The 24305-nt window shown below is 38.1% G+C and overlaps 1 protein-coding gene across 3 annotated transcripts in view; it reads right to left on the minus strand.

Annotated features, from left to right (window-relative positions):
• Positions 1-4334: 4334 nt before the first annotated feature.
• Positions 4335-24305, minus strand: part of RADX (RPA1 related single stranded DNA binding protein, X-linked) — a gene marked incomplete at both ends in the record, with an annotated part of 75810 nt that continues 55839 nt past the window's right edge. For all 3 annotated transcript variants that reach the window (XM_080719592.1, XM_080719591.1, XM_080719590.1), the window contains 3 exons: positions 4335-4465; positions 14551-14718; positions 21065-21355. In XM_080719592.1, the coding sequence (XP_080575718.1) occupies positions 4335-4465; positions 14551-14718; positions 21065-21355 (590 nt within the window). The remainder of the gene's footprint in view (positions 4466-14550; positions 14719-21064; positions 21356-24305) is intronic.

Below are 24305 nucleotides of genomic sequence, written 5' to 3' on the forward strand. Positions count from 1 at the left end.
GCTGAGGGGTTAGGCCATTGCCGGGGCCAACGGCCAGGATCAGAGCCTGCCGTGAGGCAAGGCTGCTACTGGGGCCTCCAAGGCCAGGATCGGAGCCTGACAAGGGGTTAGGCCAGTGCTGGGGCCAGTGAGGCTGGGATTGGAGTCTGCAGAGGGGTTAGGCCAATGCCGGGGCCAGCAGCCAGCATCGGAACCTGCCGTGAGGCAAGGCCGGTGCTGGGGCCTCCGAGGCCGGGAACGGAGCCTGCCAAGTGGTTAGGCAGGCGCGGGGGCCAGCGAGACCAGGATCAGAGCCTACCGTGAGGCAAGGCCACTGCTAGGGCCTCCGAGGCCGGGATCGGAGCCTGTGGAGGGGTTATGCTGGTGCCGGGGCCAAAGGTCGGCATAGGAGCCTGCCGTGAAGCAAGGCTGGTGCTGGGGCCAGTGGCTGGCATCAGAGCCAGCCATGAGGCAAGGCCGCAACTGAGGCCTCCGAGGCTGGGATTGGAGCCTGCTGAGGGGTTAGGCTGGTAACGAGGCCAGTGAAGCCGGCATCGGAGCCAGCCATGAGGCAAGGCCACTACTGAGGCCTCCCAGGTTGGAATCGGAGCCTGCTGAGGGGTTAGGCTGGTGCTGGGGCCAGTGGCCGACATCGGAGCCTTCCGTGAGGCAAGGCTGCTACGAGGACTCCGAGGCCAGGAGAGGAGTCAGTCGAGGGGTTAGGCCAGTACCAGGGTCAGTGAGGCTGGGACGGAGCTTGCCTTGAGGCTAGGCCGATGCTGGGGCCAAGGCTGGGATCAGAACCAGCAGAGGGGTTAAGACGTTGTAGGGGCCAGCGAGGCCAGAATCAGGGCCTCCCATGAGGCGAGGCTGCTGCTTGAGCCAGCGAGGTCTGGATCAGTCCACCAGGTAGCCAGGCCACTATTGGGGCCATCAAGAGTGGGATTGGTACTTGCAACGCGGCATGCACAGAGAAATATCACAGAAAATAAAAACTAGATGCTTCCCCTAATCAGCAATAACTAGGAGGAAAGGGGCAACAGGAAGAGGTTGAGTTATAGAAAGGGCCCTATAGTGAATCAATTAAGGTGACCAATCAGAGGGTATGGAATAGGGGAGGATAGAGCCTTTTTAAAATCAGGAGGTACATAAACAAATGTATCAAAGTTAATCACCAAACAAGCATGGGATCGAGGGAGGGGGAGGGAAGGGGATGGGAACTGGATGAGGGCTAATTGGATGATGTGTGCTTGTATATCCTCTCAAGTCTCGTATTCCAATGTGATATATGATTAGAATGCACCAATAAAAATAAATTTAAAAAAAGAAATCCTCTTCTTAATATACATAAAATAAATATAGGATATTTCCAATAAAGAAAAAGTATTTTCTGGACTAAAATGTTTAGCAAAGAGAACATGTGCTTAAATTCTTCCTTTAATAGCTTACAAAAGGATTATTTTTTGGGGTGATACTGGGGCTCGAACCCAGAGGCTTTCTACCTCTGGGCTATACTCCCAGACTTATTTTCTATTTTATTTGGAAACAGGGTTTCATTAAGTAGCTGAGGCTGGCTTCAAACTTGTGCGATCCTCCTGTCTCAGTCTTCCAAGTGTGGAGATTACAAGTGTGTGCCACCCCACCCGGCACCAAAGCATTTTAATGTGTATATTCCATGTGCTACCCAAATTAGAAACCTCACTGAGAGACTGTACTCCTCTTAGTCCTCTGGAGGAGTATATATTCTTCTCCTTCTCCTTTTCTCCTTCTCCTTCTCCTCCTCCTCCTCCTCCTCCTCCTCCTCCTCCCCCTCCCCCGCTCCCACTCCCCTCCCCCCTTCCTCCTCCTCCTCCTCCTCCCCCTTCCCCGCTCCCACTCCCCTCCCCCCTTCCTCCTCCTCCTCCTCCTCCTCCTCCTCCTCCTCCTCCTCCTCCTCCTCCTCCTCCTCCTCTTCTTCTTCTTCTTCTTCTTCTTCTTCTTCTTCTTCTTCTTTCTTCTTCTTCTTCTTCTTTACAGTACTGGAGAGGAACTCGGGCTCTTTACCTTCGAGCTACACCCCAAGCCCTATTTTTTTATTCTTTATTTTGAAACAGAGTCTCACTAAGTTGCAAAGGGCCTCACCAAGTAGCTGAGGCTGTCCACAAACTGCGATCTTCCTGTCTCAGCCTCCAAAATGCTGGTATTACAAGCGTGCACCACTACGCCACCTGAGTATATATTATTCTAAATTTTACTAGTTGATATGTTAATATGAAATTTGATTTATAGGAATTTATTTGTGTTGCTTTGGAATTAATGAACACATTATCACTTACAAATTCTTCTGATGGCAAATTGCTACTTCCCTAGGGAACTGCCATTGTAGCTATTTTAATCTGCAGCAACCAGAAATATGGACACAGATGTTTAACTCTAGAAACACTGCTAGAATGTAAAGTATATTTCCCCGTGAAATGGGTATGGTGGCATAATCCCAGTACTTGGGAGGCTGAGACAGAAGGATTCCAGGTTCAAGGACAGCCTCAGTAACTTTGCAAGATTCGGAAACCTAGTGAGACTGTGTTTCAAAACAAAAAATTAGCCGGGTGTGGTGGCACACGCTTGTAATCCCAGCATTCTGGAGGCTGAGACCGAAGGATCATGGTTCACAGACAGCCTCAGCTACTAAGTGAAGTGAGGTCCTTTGCAATTCATTGAGACCCTGTTTCAAAATAAAGAATAAAAAAACAGGGCTGGGGGTGTATCTTGGAGGTAGAGTGCCCCTGGGTTCCATCCCTAGTACTGAAAAAAAAAATTAGAAAAATTTGGGAGTGTAGCTCTGAGATAGAATTCCCCTGGGTTCAATCTCTAGTGGTGAAGTTTTTTTGTTTTGGAAATTCCTAAAATTTTAAATAGTTCATGTTTCCTATGCAATATAAGAACAGAAATTACAACTATGTATAGTTTTGAAATCCTTGCCTGTGGTTTTCAGTTAATAGCTATTTAAGTTTTTTTTCCTCTTTTACATTTATGTGGCATTAAATTGCATTGCCTGTCAAAAGTTATAACAGCTTTATACAAAAACCCGGATCACATATGGTAAACACCAGTCTTCAATACCATATAGAAAAAATATCCTGGATCCTTTAGCAAGTATACATATAACCTGAAACTATGGAGAAAACACATCAAATGCATCCAAAATAAGACAGGAAACCAACAATTTATTGTGTTTTAACTTCTTTAATAACACAAAATTTTCACATGAGTATTCACTATTTTAGTTAACATTTAAACACAGTTATAAAGAATAAAACACTGAACACATTTATGACCAAACTGCAGTATATCTTTAAGTTCCACAGGCTGCCCACCACGTTTAAAATGCATAATATATGAAGTCACAGAACTATAGAACTACAGGGAAATCCCATAAGTTAATAGCTTAACTACAACTGGATTTATATTGATGAAGAATAATCTTTAATCTCATTTGATGGCTGCTTTAGCTCCTCTAACAAATCACATAGATGTCAAGCACAGGCTGTTACAAACATAGGTCAGCCATCTACACGTAAGGTGAAGTATAATAGATAACCGAATGGAACCGATTCCCATAGTTACTGTTTTCTACTTTCAATATAATGTTAAGATGTTAAGAGAGAAAATTTCACAATTTCAACTCACATTACATATCTGAAACTACAAATGAGTACAGCAAGAATATAGACATACCGCAGCATCTGGATTTAACATCACATACTGGGCAAAATATTTAGAAATTCAAAGCATATGTAATCACAATATGGTGTGGAAAACTTTGATCCTGCACGCCCATTTTACAGCTGACCAAATTTTAAGAATATGGGGCACAAAGACCATAACAATCCATGTGTGTTTTGGGAATTATAGGAAGTATTTTGGTTGTGAGAAATATACATTAACCAGTTCAGGAGAATGAGAATTTAATCTTTAGATCAGCAATTCAGCATCTGCCATTAGATGCGACTAAAACTGAAAGGATGCTAAATCTCCATGAAATTTACTTTTGCAAGTCAGGATGCCTTGTACCTAAAACTTTAGAATAAACTTACACTTCACAAATGAAACAGTGAACACGAATTATTATAGGTCCAGATAATATTCATGTAGAAGATAAATTTTTGATACACAAAAATTGTTTTAATGACCTCTTTTAACAACGAATCTAGTATGAATGAAGCATTATCTCGAGATACAGGATGAGCATAAACCAGTGAATATTAGCGATCATATAATATTCTTGCTGAAAAGTTACTGAGAATACCAGCAAAGTAATAGAATATCTTTAAAGTAGCATTCACTTTATAACATGTAATAATTTCATTTGGCAAATTTTAAGAGGTATTCTCTGGACAATAAATTTTCTGCAAATAGACTTCCACTTTGTTGTTACCCAAATTACAGATATCCAAGATACCGATGATATGGACTCTATCCAGTTGAGTTGCAGCTTTTATAATATCACCTAAAAGTAAAAAAAAAACAGATGGTAAGTATTGTAAAATAGTTAAATATTTACTTGGATTTAGAATCACATAAGCTGATGATTTTCGCTTACAATATTCATACTGTCCCCCACCTCCCTTTCCTCTCCAATTCTTCATACACAGCTATCAAACTTAAAGTAATTTCTGCAGATAAAAGTTGCTACTAGTAATGTCAAGATATGGTACTCCAAAGTCATGTTTAGCATCCTTTTCTTCTTCTTTTTTGTTTTATTTTTGGTGGAGCAAAGCAAGTCTACATCTTTTAAGATCATTTATATGGTGCCAAATAAACAGCTTATTGTTAAATTTCAAAGACATGCAAAGATAAGTTTTCGTATTTTGAAATTCAATTTTCAATTTCTTTGCAAAATTCATTAGAGATGAAGCAAAACTACATATATCTACTTTATGTATTTTAATTACATATATGTAATTAAATAAATGATATATTGAGGCTTTTAAAAATTTTTATTGGTGCTTTATAATTACACAACATACTGAGGTTCAAAGTGATACATTCATACATGCACACAGCTTGTGGAGTGTTTCCCTCTGCATCCCCCTCCCTGTGTATTTTAGTGGTATTGGTAGGGAAACCTTCATATATGGACATAGCACTACTTGAACTGTTTCTTTCATCAATCCTTTTTCCTTTCTCCACCTCCTTCCCCCAAACCCATTCACTATTCTACTAGTCTCTCTCCTCATTTATCTGAAGTCCCTTTTGTTTTCTATTTTCTCTCTAGTTCCACCTATGAGAGAAAACATACGACCCTTGACTTTCTGAGACTGGCTGATTTCACTTAGCATAATGTTCTCTAGTTCCATCCATTTTCCTGCAAATGACATGATTTTGTTCTTCTTTATGGTTGAGTAAAACTCTGTTGCATATATATCATCTTCTTTATCCACTCATCTGTTAAGAGTATTTCTTTTGAAGTGGCTTTATCAACTAAGGCAGCTTCAGATACTTTCAAGCTTTATCAAAAGTGGATTAAGCAGAATTAATATCATTAAAATGGCCATCCTCCCAAAAGTGATCTACAGATTTAATGCAATGCCCATTAAACTACCAAGATCATTCCTCACAGACATAGAAAAATCAGTCCTTAAATTTATCTGGAATAACAAAAAGCCCAGAATAGCCAAGGTAGTTCTCAGCAACAAAAACCACGCAGGAGGAATCACAATACCTGACTTTAAACTATACTACAAAGCCATTGTAATAAAAACAGCATGGTACTGGCAAAAGAACAGATATATAGACCAATGGAGCAGAATAGAAGACCCAGAAACAAGTCCACACACTTTCAGCCAATTGATTTTTGACAAAGGGGCCAAAAACATACACTGGAAAAAAGATAGCCTCTTCAACAAATGGTGTTGGCAAAACTGGTTAACCATATGCAGAAAATTGGATGTTAATCCCACTTTTTCACCCTGTACAAAAGTCAACTCACGATGGATCAAAGACTTGGAAATTAAACCAGAGACCTTGAAGCTCCTTGAAGAGGGCATAGGTCCAACACTACAACACATAGGCACAGACAAACATTTCCTCAACAAGACCCCAAAGGCACAACAAATTAAAAGGAGAATCAATACATGGGATTGCATGAAACTGAAGAGCTTCTGTTCAGCAAAGGAAACTATCAAGAACCTCAATCGAGAGCCAACAGAATGGGAGAAGATTTTTGCCACCTACACCACTGATAGAGGACTAATATCTAGAATATACAGAGAACTCAAGAAACTCAACACTAAGAAAACAAAGCATCCAATAACAAAATGGGCAAATGAACTAAATAGACACTTCACAAAAGAAGAAATTCAAATGGCCAATAAATGCATGAAAAAATGCTCAACATCACTGGCAATCAGAGAGATGCAAATCAAAACTACCCTGAGATTTCACCTAACTCCAACTAGAATGGCCATCATTCAAAACACAAACAACAACAGATGCTGGCGAGGATGTGGAGAAGTGGGAACGCTAAGACATTGTTGGTGGGATTGCAAATTAGTGCAACCACTTTGGAAAACAGTATGGAGAATCCTCAGAAGAATGGGAACAAATCTTCCATTTGATCCAGCAATACCACTGTTGGGTATCTACCCAAAAGAAAAGAAACCAAACTACCAAACTAATGCATGTGTATCTATGTTCATAGCTGCACAATTCACCATAGCCAAACTATGGAACCAGCCAAGATGTCCATCAACAGATGAATGGATTACAAAACTGTGGGATATGTACACAATGGAATTTTACTCAGCCATCAAAAAAAACTCAATTACATCATTTTCAGGGAAATGGATGGAACTGGAGGACATTATGCTAAGTGAGATTAGTCAGGCACAAAAAATAAGAAATCAGATACTTTCCCTAATATGTGAGAGGTAGGGAGAAATGGGTCATAGGAGGAACTCTTGGAAGAGGATCAGTAACTTTTAACTCTGTTTACATTGTCTTTGGATATACAATATTTTTTTATTTTTTAGGGAGTTTATTTACTCTTTTGTTGCCTGTGCCATTGAAATCATATCCAAGAAATCACTTCCAATTTCAATGTTGTAAGGTTTTATGACCCAGATTTTCTTCTAAAAGCTTATAGTATTAAGATTTATATTTAGGTCTTTTATCTATTTTGAGTTAATATTTGTATATGTGTTAGGTAAGGGTCCAATTTTATTCTTTTTCATTTATTATTATTTTTCAACAATATTTAGTTAAAAGACTAGTATTTCCTCCACCAAAAGTTCATGGAAACCTTGTCAAAAATAACTTGACAATGTATGGAAGAATTTATCTCTAGGCTTATATTTAGCTCCAATGGTTTATATATCTGCCTTTAGAACAGTACTACACTGTTTCAATTATTGTAGCTTTATATGGTTTGAAATCAGAAAATATACATCTTCTAGCTTTGTTCTCCTTTGAGACTGTTTTGGGTATCTAGAGTCCATATTCCATATCAGGATAGATTTTTTCTGAAAAATAAATAAATTAATGTATGATAGTTTCACCTAAAAAAAAAAAAAAGAAAAAAATACTCTCTGGTAAGAAAGAAAGCAAAAAGAAATATTGAAATGTTATCTTTAAGTCATCAAAAGTTTGGTACCAGACAAATGAAACTGTTATGTGAGATTATCAATGTTAATATTGTATAAATTGCTATAATACTAGATGTCAACCAGTAAGCCAAGCGCGGGAAGGAGGGATGGGGAGGGAATGGGGTGGGGATCGTGGTAGGGGCTAACTGGGCGAGATGTGCATGTATGTATACAAAAGTATTTTCTTTATACCACTATGATGTATGAATACATTGCACCAATAAAAATAAATTGAAAAAAAAAAAAAGTGGATTAAGTAAATGATATCATTGAAAATAGCAGACCAGGAGACTCCAGGGCTCTGTCTCTACACAGAAAATTTTGAGGGGCTGGAAACCCCTCAGAATCAACATCTGGCATATTCTGAACTCTAGAAAAACACTTAAAACAACCAGGGGAAGATTAATGAAGAAAGACACTGCTGTGCGGTGGTGAGACTGTGCCGCTGTGTTTTAAATTGCTTGCCCACTGCCCTTCACACCCCAGATAATAGACAACCATGAAGATACTGACTCACACTCCTGGTGGAGGTTACTGCTACCAAAGAAAGCAATGCAGATTTTATTCTTAAATGCCTGTCTGGGTGTTTTGATCGGTCTGATAGCTCCCTCAAGGTCAGATTCAAGGATACCCAGTTTTGGAGCATTCTCAGAGCTGGGGTGGCTTTCCCCACAGTAGCTTTTGTTGAAAGCATATAAAACAAAAGTATTGGTCAGTGAAGCTGAGTAGGATGTAATTTTGGGGAGAGCAATAGACAGTCCAAAAATTCTCGGTAGGAAGAGGTTGAAAAAAGAGATAAACGGGGAATAAAGACTTTCAAGCTGGACATGGTGGTGCATGCTTATAAATACAGTATTTAGGAGATGGATCACAGGTTCAAAGCCATACTCAGCAACTTACTGAGACCCTGTTTCAGAATAAAAAATAAAATATGTCTTGGGGGGTAGTGTATCACAGGGGTGGAATGTCCCTGGGTTCAATCCCCAGTACCACACATATATGCACACAAAAGGCGTTCAAAAGTTCCTGTGTATACTGGGGAATCAAGAAAGCAATACACATACCAAGGGTTTGACTCATGATCAGAAATAGACTAAGAACACTCTGATCACTCACCTCTGACTGACTTTCAGAGCAAGCAGGAAATGAAGGATAAGGCAGAGTTGTAAATAGCCCAGCTAGTGTTGAATTGTACTCTGGCATGGGGCCAATCCTAAAAATGCTATCATATATTTTTCTTTGCTTTTCTTATTTTCTTGGTTCCTCGGGCTTAAGGAAACTCTCAAAATACTAGTCAACCACCACTAAGCTACTGTAGGACTTCAGTGCCTACACATGACAGACTATTTTGAATATGAAGAATTAAAACCACTTACAGTTTAAGTAACAAGCAAAGTCAAATGGTGATTCGAATTTAGACAGTATGGCTTCAAATTATATGCTTTAAACTTTTTATTCTAGATCTACATCTTTACAAAATTGTACTAAGATCCAGAAGTGGATCTAATACACTCTAAATACTTCTAAAAAGTATCCATTTTGTGAGCCTTTTTTATAAAAAACAAAAATAAAACATAATGTATAAGAATACCAAACAGGCCTTAGAAGAAAGCTATGCAAGCTTATGATTCATAGTAAATCTACTTCAGTTAGTAATATGAAATAATTTAATGAGTAATTTAAAATTGTTTAAACTCATTCAGGAGTGGTGGTGCATGCCTGTAATTCCAGTACTTGGGAAGCTGACACTGGAGGATCATAAGTTCCAGGCCAGCACACTGTAATTTAGCAAGACTCTGTTTTAAAAAAATAAGGCTGCGGTGTAGCTCAGAGGCAGAACTCTTCTGGGTTCAATCTCTAGTACTACCCAAATTAAAATTTGTTCAATAAAAGCACAATAAACATTATAAAAACTTTTAGTGATTCATGATTCTATTATTTGAGTTGGATGGACTTTAATTCAGATGATTTAGAAAGAATTCAAGACCTTCAGTTTTGATGCTAACATCAACAACCCAAACCAGTGGTGCATGCCTATAATCCTGGAACTTGGAAGGCTGAGACAGGAGGATCACAGGTTCAAGGACAGCCTTGGCAACGTAGTGAGGCCCTGTTTCAAAACAAAGTAAGATAAAATAAAATAAAATAATAAAATAAGGCTGGGGGTGTAGCTTGGAGGTAGACTGCCCCTGGGTTCAAGCCCCAGTACCACAAAAATTATTAGCATATATTGGCTTTTACAAATAATGATTTACATACCATCCTCAACATAAAATTTAAACCTTCTCTTTAAATGAATGCTGGCTGTGTAGTACTTTGACCAAATGACAACTTCTCTATTTGCCAATACAGAACTTATATCATAGAGTGTGTTGAAAGTTAAATATATGTGAAGCACTTATAAGAGTGGCCAGTACATAGTAAGCACTCAAATATTAGCAGTCATCATTTTTACTTGAGCAAACCTATATTTTTATATCATAGAAATCCTTAAGAGGACTGCAAATTTTACCTATAAACTTTTGTACATTTCACTTTAAACTCTTTAGAATGATAAGAATTGCACATTTTACTAAGTACATCAGAAATACATAAATACTCTTCATACATTATACAGAAATGTAAAAAGTGACATGTGAAAAGCAATCACAATGTATTCTTACTCAATTTCCTATTCTCAGGCACAGAGAAAGACAAAATGTCCTGGCTTCCTTTTAGCTAGGTTAGTACTGTGTAACTGAGTTCTGTGAGTGGGAGTGATGTGTCATTTCTAGTCCTCGGAGAAGCTAGTTCCTCCTTTATATCTTTCTTCCTTTGCCATTACAAACCTAGAAGCTATTTGTTCCTGCTGGGACAGAAAGACGGAAGTGCCTTAGACTTGTGAATCACTGCGGAGAAGACTGCTGATGACTGCATCACACTTGAGCAAGAAATAAACTTTTATGGTTAAGTCACTGTGACTTTAGAGCTGCTTTGTAACTGCAGCATAGACCAACTTATCTTATAATATTATGTGGTACTGCTGTCTCTGAAAACGATATGGGAAACTCTGATTACCTAGAAATTAAAAGTGGTTTCCTAAATGGGTAAAAAACATTTCACAGTATCAGTATTCTTCTGAAATGTTTATCAATTGATAGAACTCAATACTTCCAAGGAGTGGAAGACACATATTCCTGTGCTTCATAATTAAAGATGACAGCAAGAATGACTTCATATCAGCAAGCACTATTCAGTAAGTGATTTGGGATAAATGGCTATCCACTTGGGAAAATTTATATCTGGATTTTGATCTCTCCCATTAAACAAAATAAATTACAAATGAATCAACAGTTTAAGTTGTAAAACTGAAGGCATACCAACAATAACCCCTCCCCTAAAACATTCAAAAATGGACAAAGGAAATGAAATGTCTCCAAAGTAAATAATACATAAATGATCAATGAACATACCAAAAGATGTTCAACATCATTAGTAATTAGGGAAATACAAATCAAAACTACAATGAGATGCCACATTACACCCATTAGGATGGTTTTTATTAAAAGAAAAGGAAAGGAAAAAACAAAACAAAGAATCAAGTCTTAAGTGAGGATGTGGAGAAACTGGAATTCTCATACATGGTTGTTGTGAATGTCAAAGAGTGTAGCTGCTGTAGAAAACATAATAGCTGTTCCTCAAAAGGTTAATCATAGAGCCGGGCATGGTGGCTCACTCTTGTAATCCCTGCACTTGGGAGGCTGAGACAGGAGGATTGCACAGGTTCTAAGCCAGCTACTTAGTGAGGCTGTCAGCAACTTAGTGAGACACTGTTTCCAAATAAAGAATATATATATATTCTGGGATTACAAACGTGCACCACCACATCTGGCTTGGGTTAATATTTTAATATGAAAAGATAACAAAATTAATAAGAAAAGGAGCACATGACAAAATAGAAAAAATAAAATTAGTATTGAAAGGCCTAAAAAGTTCAAAGCAAGAAAAAATATGGATGAAAACATGAAGATTTTCACGTTCAGAAACAATTAAGAAATGCAAATCAAAATAGTATACATTAGCCAGGCGTGCTGGCGTACACTTGTAATTCCAGTATTTGGGAACTCAGTGAGACCCTGTTTCAAAATAAAAAATAAAAACTAGGCTGGGGGTATGGCTTAGAGGTAGAGTGCCCCTGGGTTCCATCCACAGTAACACACACACACACACACACACACACACATGAATATATATATATATATATATATATATATACATACATACATACATATACATACACACATTATTTTTCCAGCAGTCCATCAAAGATTAAAAAGATTAACTATACCTAGTGCTTAAAAGGGTAAGAATAAAATGGCACTTGCTTTGGGCTCAAGTGTAAATTAGTATACATCAGTTCTCTTTTGGAGAATAATTGGACAATATCTACCAGAATGTTAAATGCACATACCTTAGAATTCACCTTAGTGACTTCTAAGAATTTATCTTACTGATAAAGTTGTATAAATTTACAAAGGTTACACACATACAAACACACACATATACAGATACTCACTGCAACATTGTTTGCTAATAGCAAAAAAACCCACATTGAGACAATCTAAATGTTCATCAGTTGGGGACTGGGGAAGTAAATTCAAATATAGCCCCACAGTGAAATATGGTATAGCTATTAGAAAGAATTAGGTAGCCAGTCATGGTGGCGCATACTTGTAATCCCTGAGCTTGGGAGGTGGAGACAGGAGGACAGCACAGGTTCAAAGCCAGCCTCGTTGGCTTAAGAGATCCTGTTTCCAAATAAAATATAAAATAGGTCTGGGAGTGTAGCTCAGAAGGTAGAAGGGTACCATCCCTAGTACCACACAGACACACAAAATAGGTAGCCAGGTATGGTGGTACATGCCTATTAACCTCAGTACTTGGGAGATTGAGACAGAAGGATCTCAGGTTTGAGGTCAACTTTAGCAAACTCAGTGACGTCCTTAGTAACTTAGTGTGACTCTGTTTCAAAATAAAAATAAGTCAGGCGTGGTGGCGCACACTTGTAATCCCAGGGCTTGGGAACTTGGGAGGCAGAGACAGGAGGATCGCACAGGCTCAAAGCTAGCCTCACTGACTTAAGAGACTTAAGATTTTGCTTGTGGTACTAGGGATTGAACCATGGGCATTCTACCTCCCAGCTATCCCCCTCCCAGACCTATTTTATTTTTATTTTTGAAACAGGGTCTTGCTAGATTGACAAATGTCTCACTACTTGCTGAGGCTGATTTCAAATTTGTTATCCTCTTGTCTCAGTCTCTCAAGTACTAGGATTACAGGCTGAGACAAGAGGATAAAATGCCCAGGCACAATGATTTGTACAGACTTAAATGGGTGCTATTATTACTGTTTTTATTGTTATTGTTATTAATGCTGTATCATGAAAAACATGGTATGGTATTCAAGATGAATCACTTTTCTTCTGGTTACCACTTCACTTCTCTTCCCTAATTATTTCTGTTCTTCATATCCAAATAGTAACTACGTTTGTAGACTGATACCTTCCTTCCTTCCTTTCTATTTATTATTTTTTTTTACTAAGATAGTATCATAGGTATTTTTCATGTGTCCATGTTAGTAATTACTGGAAGGTTATGGGCACTAGCAACAAGCAGATAGCCAAAAACTCTAATCTGATAGTATATATAATCAATAGCATATATATTTAGCAGAAGACATGGGGCAGAAGTAGATATTACATGAAGTAAGAACATGAGTGAACAAATGTTTAAACTATATGTTAGGTCACAAATTTAGAAAGTTAGAGCAAAAGAAAGCCCAAAGAGCTGTAATTTAGCAAATAATAGTGTATGTCAACTATTGTATCCTCTCTAAAATGGACCAAAGGAAAATTTAAAAAATCACTTATGAAATTAGATACTCAAGCTCAGTTTGCATAACCAATACTGTCAAAAGTTACTTCATTGTCTGGCACAGCTCATAAAACTCAGTTGAAAATAACATACACTCAAGAGTTTCATAAGCTTAAAAAGATCCACCAAAATAATTCCAAGGTAATAAAGGTTTTCTCTTTTAAATATATTATCTTGATAAGCTCAGTGAAAATTGTTAGACACTTTACTACATGCTTAGGAAATATAAACAAAACCGGAAAGTGATCAGGATAATTATCAGTGGACAGATAGGTTTATATGTCTATAGAAATAATTTAAAGTTGGTATATTATTCAGTAGCCTAAATGATTAGTTGTTTGAAGAATTTCACTGTTGGGATCACATACAGCTCTAGTAGTTCTCAAAACAACTTATTGCACAGCAATTGAATAACTAAGCATTTACAAAGAAATTGTAATCTACTGTACTATATTATGTAGGTGTTGTGATTTCAAGCAAATATAAGGTAAAAGGACAAATTATCTCAATTCAGTTAAAAGGAGAAATGAGTAAAACCGCACTATTCCACACATATTCCACTTAGGCCTGATAAAAATTGCATTAAAATATTATTAATGCATGCCTGGAATTAGAAACAAACCATTCAATTTCTGTAACAGACATACGCTCAATTATAAGTATTGGGCCACATTTAACAAATAAACCTTTAGTTACACTAAATTAAATTTTAAGGCTAAAGCCGGGCGTGGTGGCGCATGCTTGTAATCCCCGCACTTGGGAGGCTGAGACAGGAGGATGGCACGGGTTCAAAGCCAGCCTCAGCTACTTAGTGAGGCTCTCAGCAACTTAGTGAGACCCTGTTTCCAAATAAAGTATAAAATAGGTCTGGGAGTATAGCCCGGATGTAGAAAGCCTCTGGGTTCCACCCCCAGTACCACCAAAAAATAAATAAATTAAGGCTAGAACTGTTTACATAATGAAATACGGTCACAAGAAAAAAGTTAGGATTGTTTAATATTTTCTTCTGAGTGGAAAGAATACTGGGATTGTCTCACCTGCAAGTGCTCTGGGGCTGGGCAGTCTATCATTGCCAGTAACTTCTGTTGGATATACACAGCTGTAATTCATGCAGGTCAACAATGTGTCTATTTGAGATGTTCGGACATCTTCTGCACAATACATTGGTAGGAATGCAACATCGATTGCAATCTCATGGTTCAGCCCTGTGGGACAAAAATAACACATTATTAAAAAGTTACCTGTGATCACTGTATTTGGAAGGATGAGACAGGAAGATGGCAGGTTAGATGCCAGCCTCAGCAATTTAGTAAGACCCGTAGCAACTTAGCAAGATCCTGTTTTAAAATAAGAAGTAAAAAAGCCTGGGGTGTAGTTCAGAGATAGAGTACCCCTAGGTTCAATTCTCAGTAGCACAAATGAATGAGTGAATAAATAAATAAATAAATAAATAAAGGGGCTAAAGTGTAGCTCAGAGGTAGAATTCTCCTGGGTTTAATCCATAGTACTCCCTCCTCCCAGCCAAAAAAAAAAATGTGTTAGTATGTAGTGCTAATGAGGTCAAGTTTGCTGATTTGATGTTAACATGCCATATAACTCCAGACCTGGAAAAACCTGTGTTTCCAAACTGGAAACCAAACAGCTTTGCAAACAATGTATGAATACGTGCTATTGGTTGAAAGAGCAGGCACTTCCGTGCAATCAATCACCACTGCTAGAAATAACAACTTCAAATATTTTCCTTACTGGGAGAAGATTAATTCAGAGGACAGCCTTCTATATGAAGATACACAGAGTGTTTCCTTGGTCATCCTTGACAGGTGCTATTATGGGGTAGGAAAATCCACAGATGACTATTGTTTCTCTTGCTGCCATCTGGACATATAGATACCTGATTCCAGTAAGGCCAGGTATAGTAGTACCTGAGTCCCATCTGTCCTCAAATACACAAGACTAGGTTCACATACTCACTACTGGGGCTAATGATCGATTGAAGTAGAAAAGGGCTAAGGGCGAACAATCAAAGTGAATACTGACCTTTGACTGTTACCTCTTTATATGGGTCAATGTTAACTAGGGTGGAGACAAAAAGAAAAAAGAAAAAAAAGGCTTATGAGCCAGGCATGGTGGTGCATGCCTGTAATTCCAATACTTGGGAGGCTTAGAATCACAGGTTCAAGACCAGCCTCAAAAACTTAGTGAGATTTGTTTCAAAATAAAAGTAAAATAGGGCTGGGGTGTAGCTCACAGGTAGAAAGCCCCTGGGGCCAATTGTCAGTAACACACATACATACAAACACACACAGACACACACACACAGACACACACACACACAAGTTGGTGGACAAATACAAGGAATTGAGCTAGGGACTAAAGGATGGATGACATTTGAGTAAAAAGAGAGGAGGGCATTTTATGTAGAGCAGAGAGTAGCAGAAGCCAAAGGTATACACCAGAGTAATGCATAAGGCAAACATCAGGCTGGAACAAGGATAAACAAACACAGAGCACATCTTTAAAACTATGAATTCCATTTAGTTTCTCTATATTGCTGAGGCTGGCCTTGAATCTGCTATCCTCCTGTCTCAGCCTCCCAAGTATGGGGACTACAGAGGTGCATAGCGTAAGAATTTTTAGATAAGAACCAGAGCTTCTGAGATAGGTTTGTGATGTGCCATAGTACCCAACTGATTGTTGAGAGCCATCAGAACTGTGGGAAGGAATACTAATAATTCTATTCAATGTTTTCCATAATAATTCAGTCAGGGCTAATATACCAGTCAGGGCTAATGCTAATATATTTGATAATATATTTATTTAGATATATTTGTTTAGATTAGTTCTGGCAGCCTTAGTTATGAAAAAGAACCTTAGAAAAAGTGTCATAAAATTATGACCTGAGGGCAAAATCCAGCCTAGTTCTGTACATACCATGAGCTAAGTATAGATTTTACATTTCTCAACAGTTAAAACATCAGAAGAAAAATATTTAGTAATGGATGAAAGCAAAATTTAGTCAGGCGTGGTAGCATACACTTGTCATCCTAGCTCTCATGAGGCTGAGACAGGAGGATCACACAGGTTCAAAGCCAGCCTCAGCTACTTAGTGAGACTCTCAACAACTTAGTGAGACCCTGTTTTCAATTAAATATAAAAATAGGTCTGGGAGTATAGCCCGGAGGTAGAAAGCCCCTAGGTTCCATCCCAAGTTCCACAGGAGAAAAAGAGAAAACATAAAATGTAAATTTCAGTGTGCATAGGCTTTTATTGAAACACAACTATGAACATATTCATTTGCATATCAGCTAGGGCTGTTTCCACACTGAAACAGTAGAGCTGAGTCACTGCAACAGAAACTAGGGCCTGCAAAGCCTCAAACATTTGCCCTTTGTCCTTTACTGAGCACACTTGCTTCCTTGTATGGGATAATTTTAAAGTCATATTCCAGTTTGAGGATTCTTTTAACAATCAGTGTGTTAAAAGAAATTCAATCCTCTCTTCTGTGTTCATTGCTCATGCCCATTCTTAAAATATATAGATCATTTGTCTGATCTTGGAATACAACTTGGTTCATACTTTCCTCAAATATATGACAAACTTAACAGTTCCATTTCTTTTTTTAAATTTTTTTATTGGTGCATTGTAGTCATACACCTTAATAAAAGTCTGTGGAGACATACATGCACACATCATCCAATTAGAGCGTGGTGCTAATAACACTTCTATTTCTGATATTCAGCTCTCATTTTGCCCTGAATAAGAGAAGGTCTAAACTTAATGTATTAGAGAACAGCAGTTCTCAACATTTAGTGTGTGTGTGTGTGTGTGTGTGTGTGTGTGTGTGTGTGTGTGTTATCATGGACTGAATCCAGAGGCATTCTAACTGAACTACACCCCTAGCACTATTTTATTTATATGTTTATTTAAAATGGGTTCTCACGAAAGTTGTTGAGGGTCTCACTAAGTTGCCGAGGCTGTCCTAGAAACTGTGATCCACCTGTCTCAGCCTCAAAAGTACTGGGATTACAAGTATGTGCCACTATGTCCAGCTCAATCTTTATTCTTTACCTGCATACATAGTAGATAGGATGTATTCTTTCCCCTGGCTCTTTCTGTGGCAATATCTCCGTTATGAAGGGTAGGCTAGATGGCTCCTTTTCTAGCATGTATCAGAATTCCAAGTAGTGTGGGTAGGTCGCTCTCAGAAAATTTTGATAGGTTACCCCTCCACCAAGATTTATGAGAATCATTAAGCCCGGTAGCATTTATCTTTTTTGTGTAGATTTTATTCCTATATTAAGTTTAACCATTAGAGAGTGGAATATACAGATTACATAATAATAAGTAAAAATAAACTCCTTTTTTTGTAGTAATGAATATTGAACTCAGGGAAATTCTACTTCTGAGCTACATCCCCAGACCTATTTTATTTTATTTTTATTTTGAAATAGGGTCTCATTGAACCTGTGATCCTCCTGTCTCAACCTCCCAAGTTCTGGTATTATAGGTATGCATCACCATGTCCAGCAAAAAATAAACTCCTTTATATGATGTGAAGATATGATTAATCGGCTGAATGTAGTGGTGCACACGTATAATCCCAGTACTTTGAAAGGCTGAAACAGGAAGATTACAGGTTTGAGGACAGCCTCATCAACTTAGTGAGGCTGACAGCAATTTACGGAGACCCTATTTAAAAAAAAAAAAACAAAAAACAGGGCTGAGGTTGTAGATCAGAGGGAGAATTCCTGGGTTCAATCTCCAGCACCACAAGGAAAAAGAGATGACTAATGAATATTAGTCATATTATTATGAAGTTGATGTAGGAATCAACTATCTGAAGGACATTTCCATACTTTTGAAAAAGAAAAGTATAGCTGAAGATATCAACACATTTGTTATTCTGTGATATTTATGCAATAATTTCATACAGTATATTCAACTTTGAATTTTGTTTGAAGAAAAAACCCAACATGATTCTTATATTTGAGTGTTTTCTCTGCAATAGAAGATATGTTTAGAGACTCAGAAAAACTAATTTCTTATTATGGCCAGGCTTCTACCTAGCCAAACGTTAAGACTAGAATATATTCAAGCTCCTTTTAGCTCTAATTCTGAAAATGTAATCAGGGGGAAAAAAAACCCTTTCCCTCTTCCTGCCAGAAAGCTTAGGGAAAATTACTGCCAATTGGTAGTAATTTCGTTATTTGCAAGAGCCTAGTAACACTCGATTTTTCTGCTTCCTTTAAAATGTTGTTTTGTTTTATTCATAAGTGACTTATTTTCACTGTCTATTAACTCTGAATACCATCCTTGAAAACAGGTAGGATATAAAATTTATTTAAAAAAGCATACTTCTAACATAGACTCCAGCGGGCAACCAGAATAAATTTGTCTTCTTCACATTTGCATCCTGCTTTGAGCTGACTCACAGCCAAAGCTACAAACGTTTACAATTAGATGTAAGACAGCTGAGATATCTTAGTCAAGCTGTTTTAATGGATCAATAGCATGTTAAAGAAAGAAAAACATTACATTTCTGTGTTTCTAGATGAACTCATCATTTTCATGGTTACATTTTATGATGCATGGGAAATCTTTCTATAATTTTTAATTCCTGCACATAAAACTAAGGTTGATAAACTAGATGGAACAACATAGTTTTGTTAAAAGCATTTGAAGCTTAGTGGAAATTGATATATTTCATAGATTATCTATATACTAACCCATATGCATATATATATATTTATGTATGAGGAAGGGATGAGGAAAGTAAGAGTAAAAATAATCTCGAGAAATGTCAAGGTAATTGATTTTGGCTATATAGATGCAAAAATCCATGAACATGATTTTTTCCAAGGTATTACGTTAACATGCTCAGTTAGGAGTGGTAGCACATAACTGTAATCCCGGTACTTGGGAGAGAGAGACAGGAGAATAGATGGAGGACAGCCTCAGAAATTAACTGATGTGCTCAGCAGCCTAGCAAGACTCCATTTCAAAACAAAAAAATCAATAAAAGGGCCAGGGGTATATCTCGGAGGTATAATGTCTTTGGGTTTAATTCCCAGTGCAAAAAAATGCTCATGACTTTTCCTCATTGTTTCATTTTAGAGTGGCAGGATCTAGTGCTAAGATTTTTTCTATGAAACACACACACACACACACACACACACACACTTTCCTTGACTCTGAGAATCAGTTTGGCTAAGGTTTTATTTTAGAATTACTTTCTGTATATCATTTTCATTTATTAGAAACAAACAAAAATAATTTTAAGTTTCAGAATGTTTCTTATTTTGGTACTGGGGTTGAACACAGGGGATTTCTATCATTGAGCTACACCCCCAGTCCTTTTTTTACTTTTTATTTTTAATCATGGTCTTATTAGGTTGCTAAGGGTCTCACTAAATTGCTGATCACAGGCTACGAGCCTGTGATCCTCTTGTCTCAGCTTCCCAAGTACTGGGATTACAAGTGTGCACCACCACACCTGGCTAAGAATGTTTTATATTTTTTTTTTAATTTTTATTGGTGCATTATATCTTTAAGTTTCTGTAAAGTCTATAGCTATCTGTCAGTTTTAAAGACATTGGGAAAACCAGCTTATTTTCCCTTATCAGACAAGGTTAGTCTTTTCAATAACTTCTTTCTCTTAAACCTGAGTTACTTGATAATTTTTTTCTTCAGGGAGTAAACAGACTTCTTTGCATAGGATTTTACCTTTATTACTATCTATTTTTCTTTTAAACTTATACTTTACAATTCAATGGTTTGGAAGCACTAAGAAAGAAGTAAACATTTTTGGAAGTTCAGTAGTCAGATAGTCCAGGGTAAGGAAAAACTCCTTTAGTTCTATTATTTTCTTCTCAAATACTTTCCAAAGACGTGTCAATGTTGAAAAGCCTACAATTAACTCTTTATTCATTCCAGAATGAGTTCTCCATTCCTTTAATTCGAGCCAAATAGAAGCTGCATTTGGGCTTTACATATGTGTGTGGAAGGAGGGGCATAATTCTTTAAGCAAAATAGTAACATAACAATACTTAAATATTTTAAATCAATAATATTAAAAGAGAACAAAGGTTGGGTGTCATGGCACATGCTTGTAATCCCAGTACTTGAGAGGCTGAGACAGGAGGACTTCAGGTTCACAGATAGCCCCAGCAACTTAGTGAGGCCCTCCACAATTTAGTGAGGCCCTGTTGCAAAATAAAAAATAAAACATAGAGTTGGGGATGTAGGTTAGAGGTAGAATGTCCCTGGGTTCAATTTCCAGTACCACACATACAAATAACGAGAGAATAGAGTTGGACGTGCTAGCACACACCTGTAATTCCAGTACTTGGAAGGCTGAGACAGGAGAATCACAGGTTCAAGGTCAGCTTTGATAATTTAGCAAGACCCTGCTTCAAGATAAAAATTAAAAAGGGCTGAGGGGTAGCTCAAAGGTAGAATGGCCCTGGGCTCAATCCCCAGTACCACACACAAAAAAGGAAAATAAAAAAGAGAAAGTAAAAGATAAAGAAAGGAGAAAAACAGTTAACTTACCTAGGATGGTTACTTCAAAATGTCCAAGGCTTCGAGCACTCTTAAATTCATCAAGCTTTGGAGGCCTTCCTTCTGGTGGTATGTATTTTGCAGGTTGAGAGTTATACTGCTGAGTAAGAAACTTCCTGTGTTCTAAACTAAATTTCCGTGGAATACTTTCAGGATAAACACGGCTGTAATGCAGGTGGTCTATTAAATCAAACTTTTTCTCTTTCCACAGCTGACTTTCCCACTTATCAGTTATGGTTTTTCTGGCCTTCCCTGTGCTATTAGCACTTGTATTTTCTGGACCTGTAACACAATGAAACAAACATGGTTGACTTAACTTATAAACTGGCTTAATGGAGGCTTTACTTAAAAAGTAAATTAGTGTGGACTAGTTAAGAAACATTAAGCATTATTTTCAAAATGCAAAGTGAATATTCAAATGATAACTCTTATTAAAATCAGAAAAGAGCTGGACATGGTGGCACATACTTGTAATCCCAGTACTTGGGAGGCAGAGACAGGAGGATTGAAGGTTTGAGGCCACTCTCTGAAGCTTAGTGAGGCCCTCTGCAACTTATTGAGACCATGTTTCAAAGTAAATGAATAAAATAGGGCTTAGGGTGTAGCTCAGAGGTAGAACGCCCTTGGATTCAACCCCCAGTACTGTATACAAAAAGAAAATAAGGAAAGATCTAAATTTACTTTTAAAACAAACTATTTCAAAATAGTAAACATGATTAAAAGGTGATAATTTTGTCTGTTGTTGAAGTTATAGAGCTTTTTAATTATCTTTATACTTTTCAATAATTTCCAAATGTCCTAAAATATACACATAATTCTTTTATATTTAGTGAAAATTCAATTAAAACTAAATTGATCTGGACATGGTGGTACACACCTGTAGTCCCAGTACCTGGGAAGTAAGATAAGAGGAACACAGGTGTGACGACAGCCTCAAGAATATAGGAAGACTCTCAGCAACCTAGTGAGACCCTGTTTCAAAATAAAAAGTAGAAAGTGCTTGGGGAGCTCAGAGGTTAAGCATGCCTAAGTTCAACACCACACACACAAACTTTGGTGAAAATGGTACCCTTTACAGATGACTCATTATTGGTAGAATTTGACATTAATACACAAAATTTTGTTAATCTCCACTAAAAGTAGCCTGAAAAAAATCAATCTCTTGGATATATTTCTCCTTCAAAAAGACTATTTATTATGTACCATACTCCTTCAGATATAAGATAGGGAAACAAAGAAGGAACTAAATTGAGATGAAAGATCTTCTTAATTATTTTGGGGGGTAGTACTGGGAATTAAACCCAGGGTCCTTCTACCACTGAGGTATACCCACAGCTATTTTCATTTTTTTATTTTGAGACAGGATCCCCATGCGCTGTCCAGGCTAGCCTTGAACTTGTAATTCTCCTTCCTCAGCTACCTATGTAGCTGGGATTATAGGTATATACCATAATTCCCAGCTTCCTCCTCAATTATTGATTGTTGTTTATTAATAAGTAAATTTATCTAACATGTTTAGTTTCTAAGGAAGAATATAATCTATCATTTACACATTATTACATAAAGCCAACATATAATTACTGAGCACTGATTATGTGTCAGACACTATTCTATGGAATTTGTACAAATAGTATATTAAAAGAATTAGTACATCTGAGGACCTGAAGACACATGGTAACATCAGAAAAAATGGATTTGGAAACAATACTTTGATATTGTCAACTGTAGCCAAGGAAACCTGACAGTAACTCTCTTTCGAATTTACAGCTGACTGTGCCCTGGTGTTGATTCTTAAGTTCCAGTATTAAGAACCTTTGCTGAGCCAGGCTTGGTGGAGCATGCCTATAATTCCAGTACTTGAGAGGCATAGACAAGAGAATCACAGGTTTGAAACCAGCCTTAGTAACTTAATGAGACTCTCAGCAATCTATTGAGACCCTGTTTCAAAACAAAAAAAAAAAATTAAAAGTAGGGTTAGGGTTGTAGCTTAGAAGTAGAATATCCCTGAATTCAATGGTTCAATCCCAGAACCACCAAAAAGAAAACAAACAAAAATCTTTGCTGAGGTAGAAGGTGGTTTCAACATTTAAAATTCAGTACAGTGAATATAGGACTTCTGCTTTTCTGATTGTGGGGTGTATATCTGTGTGTGTGTGTGTGTGTGTGTGTGTGTGTGTGTGTATGTGTGTGTGTGTGTGAGAGAGAGAGAGAGAGAGAGAGAGAGAGAGAGAGGTGATCTACCTCTGTCCTATTTTACTCGCTAGCTTGATGAGAGTCTCAGTAATTGCTAAGGCTGTCCTTGAACCTGAAACCCTCCTCTCTCAGTCTCACAAGTACTGGAATTACAGACATACGCCCCCACTCCTTGCTTTTCAGATTTTATTCCATATTTCCAGACTACTTACGTGGTTTCTTAAGCCTACTTGGAGACTTATCGAAAATTTGATACAAAGTAAAATATTACATTGAGTTGTAAAGGAAGATGAAGAAATTGGAGGAGACTTCCGGGAAGATGGCGACGGAGAAAAGCGGGGCTTATGAGCCCCGCTAACAACCAATCTCTATTACCACAAAATCAGCGCCTTTCATAGCCAGAAAACACCATCAGCAGAGAAACAAAAAACGTAATTACAAGGGACAGAGAAAAAGAGGGCTGGAAAAACAAGACACCAGAAAGAAACCAGACCGCAGTGCTGCAGCTGGAGCCGCGGCACGAAGCGGCGGGCGCCATCTTTCCTTGCAGCACCAGACCCCAGAGAGGAGGGGGACTCAGAACGGAGCTCAGCGCCACAGAGGAGATACGCTGGCCTCATGCCCGAGAACGCAGCAGCAGCGCCTTACTGCCGGTGGCAGCGGCGAGTTCACTGTATGGCTCCAGACAAAAGCACTCAACAGCCCACCAGGCTCCAGAGAGAAGCGGTGGACAGCGAGCCGAGGTGAGCCGCTGCGGATCAGCCAGGAGGAATTTGGCAGATTATTCAGTGCAGGGAGCATCTAAAGCTCCCAGAGGCTGGGCTCAGCATACCCTGCAGGGACTCAGAGTGGAGCTCAAAACCAGAGAAGAAATATGCCAGTCTCATGGCCGAGGGCGTGGCAGCAGTGCCATATGGCCACCGGCGGTGGCAGCAGCAAATTCACGGAGTACACTACAGCTCCATCAGCGCACTCAACAACAGTGATTCAAATTGTGGCCCCTAGAGGAGAAATCCCAGTATTGCACTCCCAGGGACTT

Source organism: Muscardinus avellanarius (genome assembly GCF_963383645.1).
Source record: "Muscardinus avellanarius genome assembly, chromosome: X".
NCBI lineage: Eukaryota > Metazoa > Chordata > Mammalia > Rodentia > Gliridae > Muscardinus > Muscardinus avellanarius.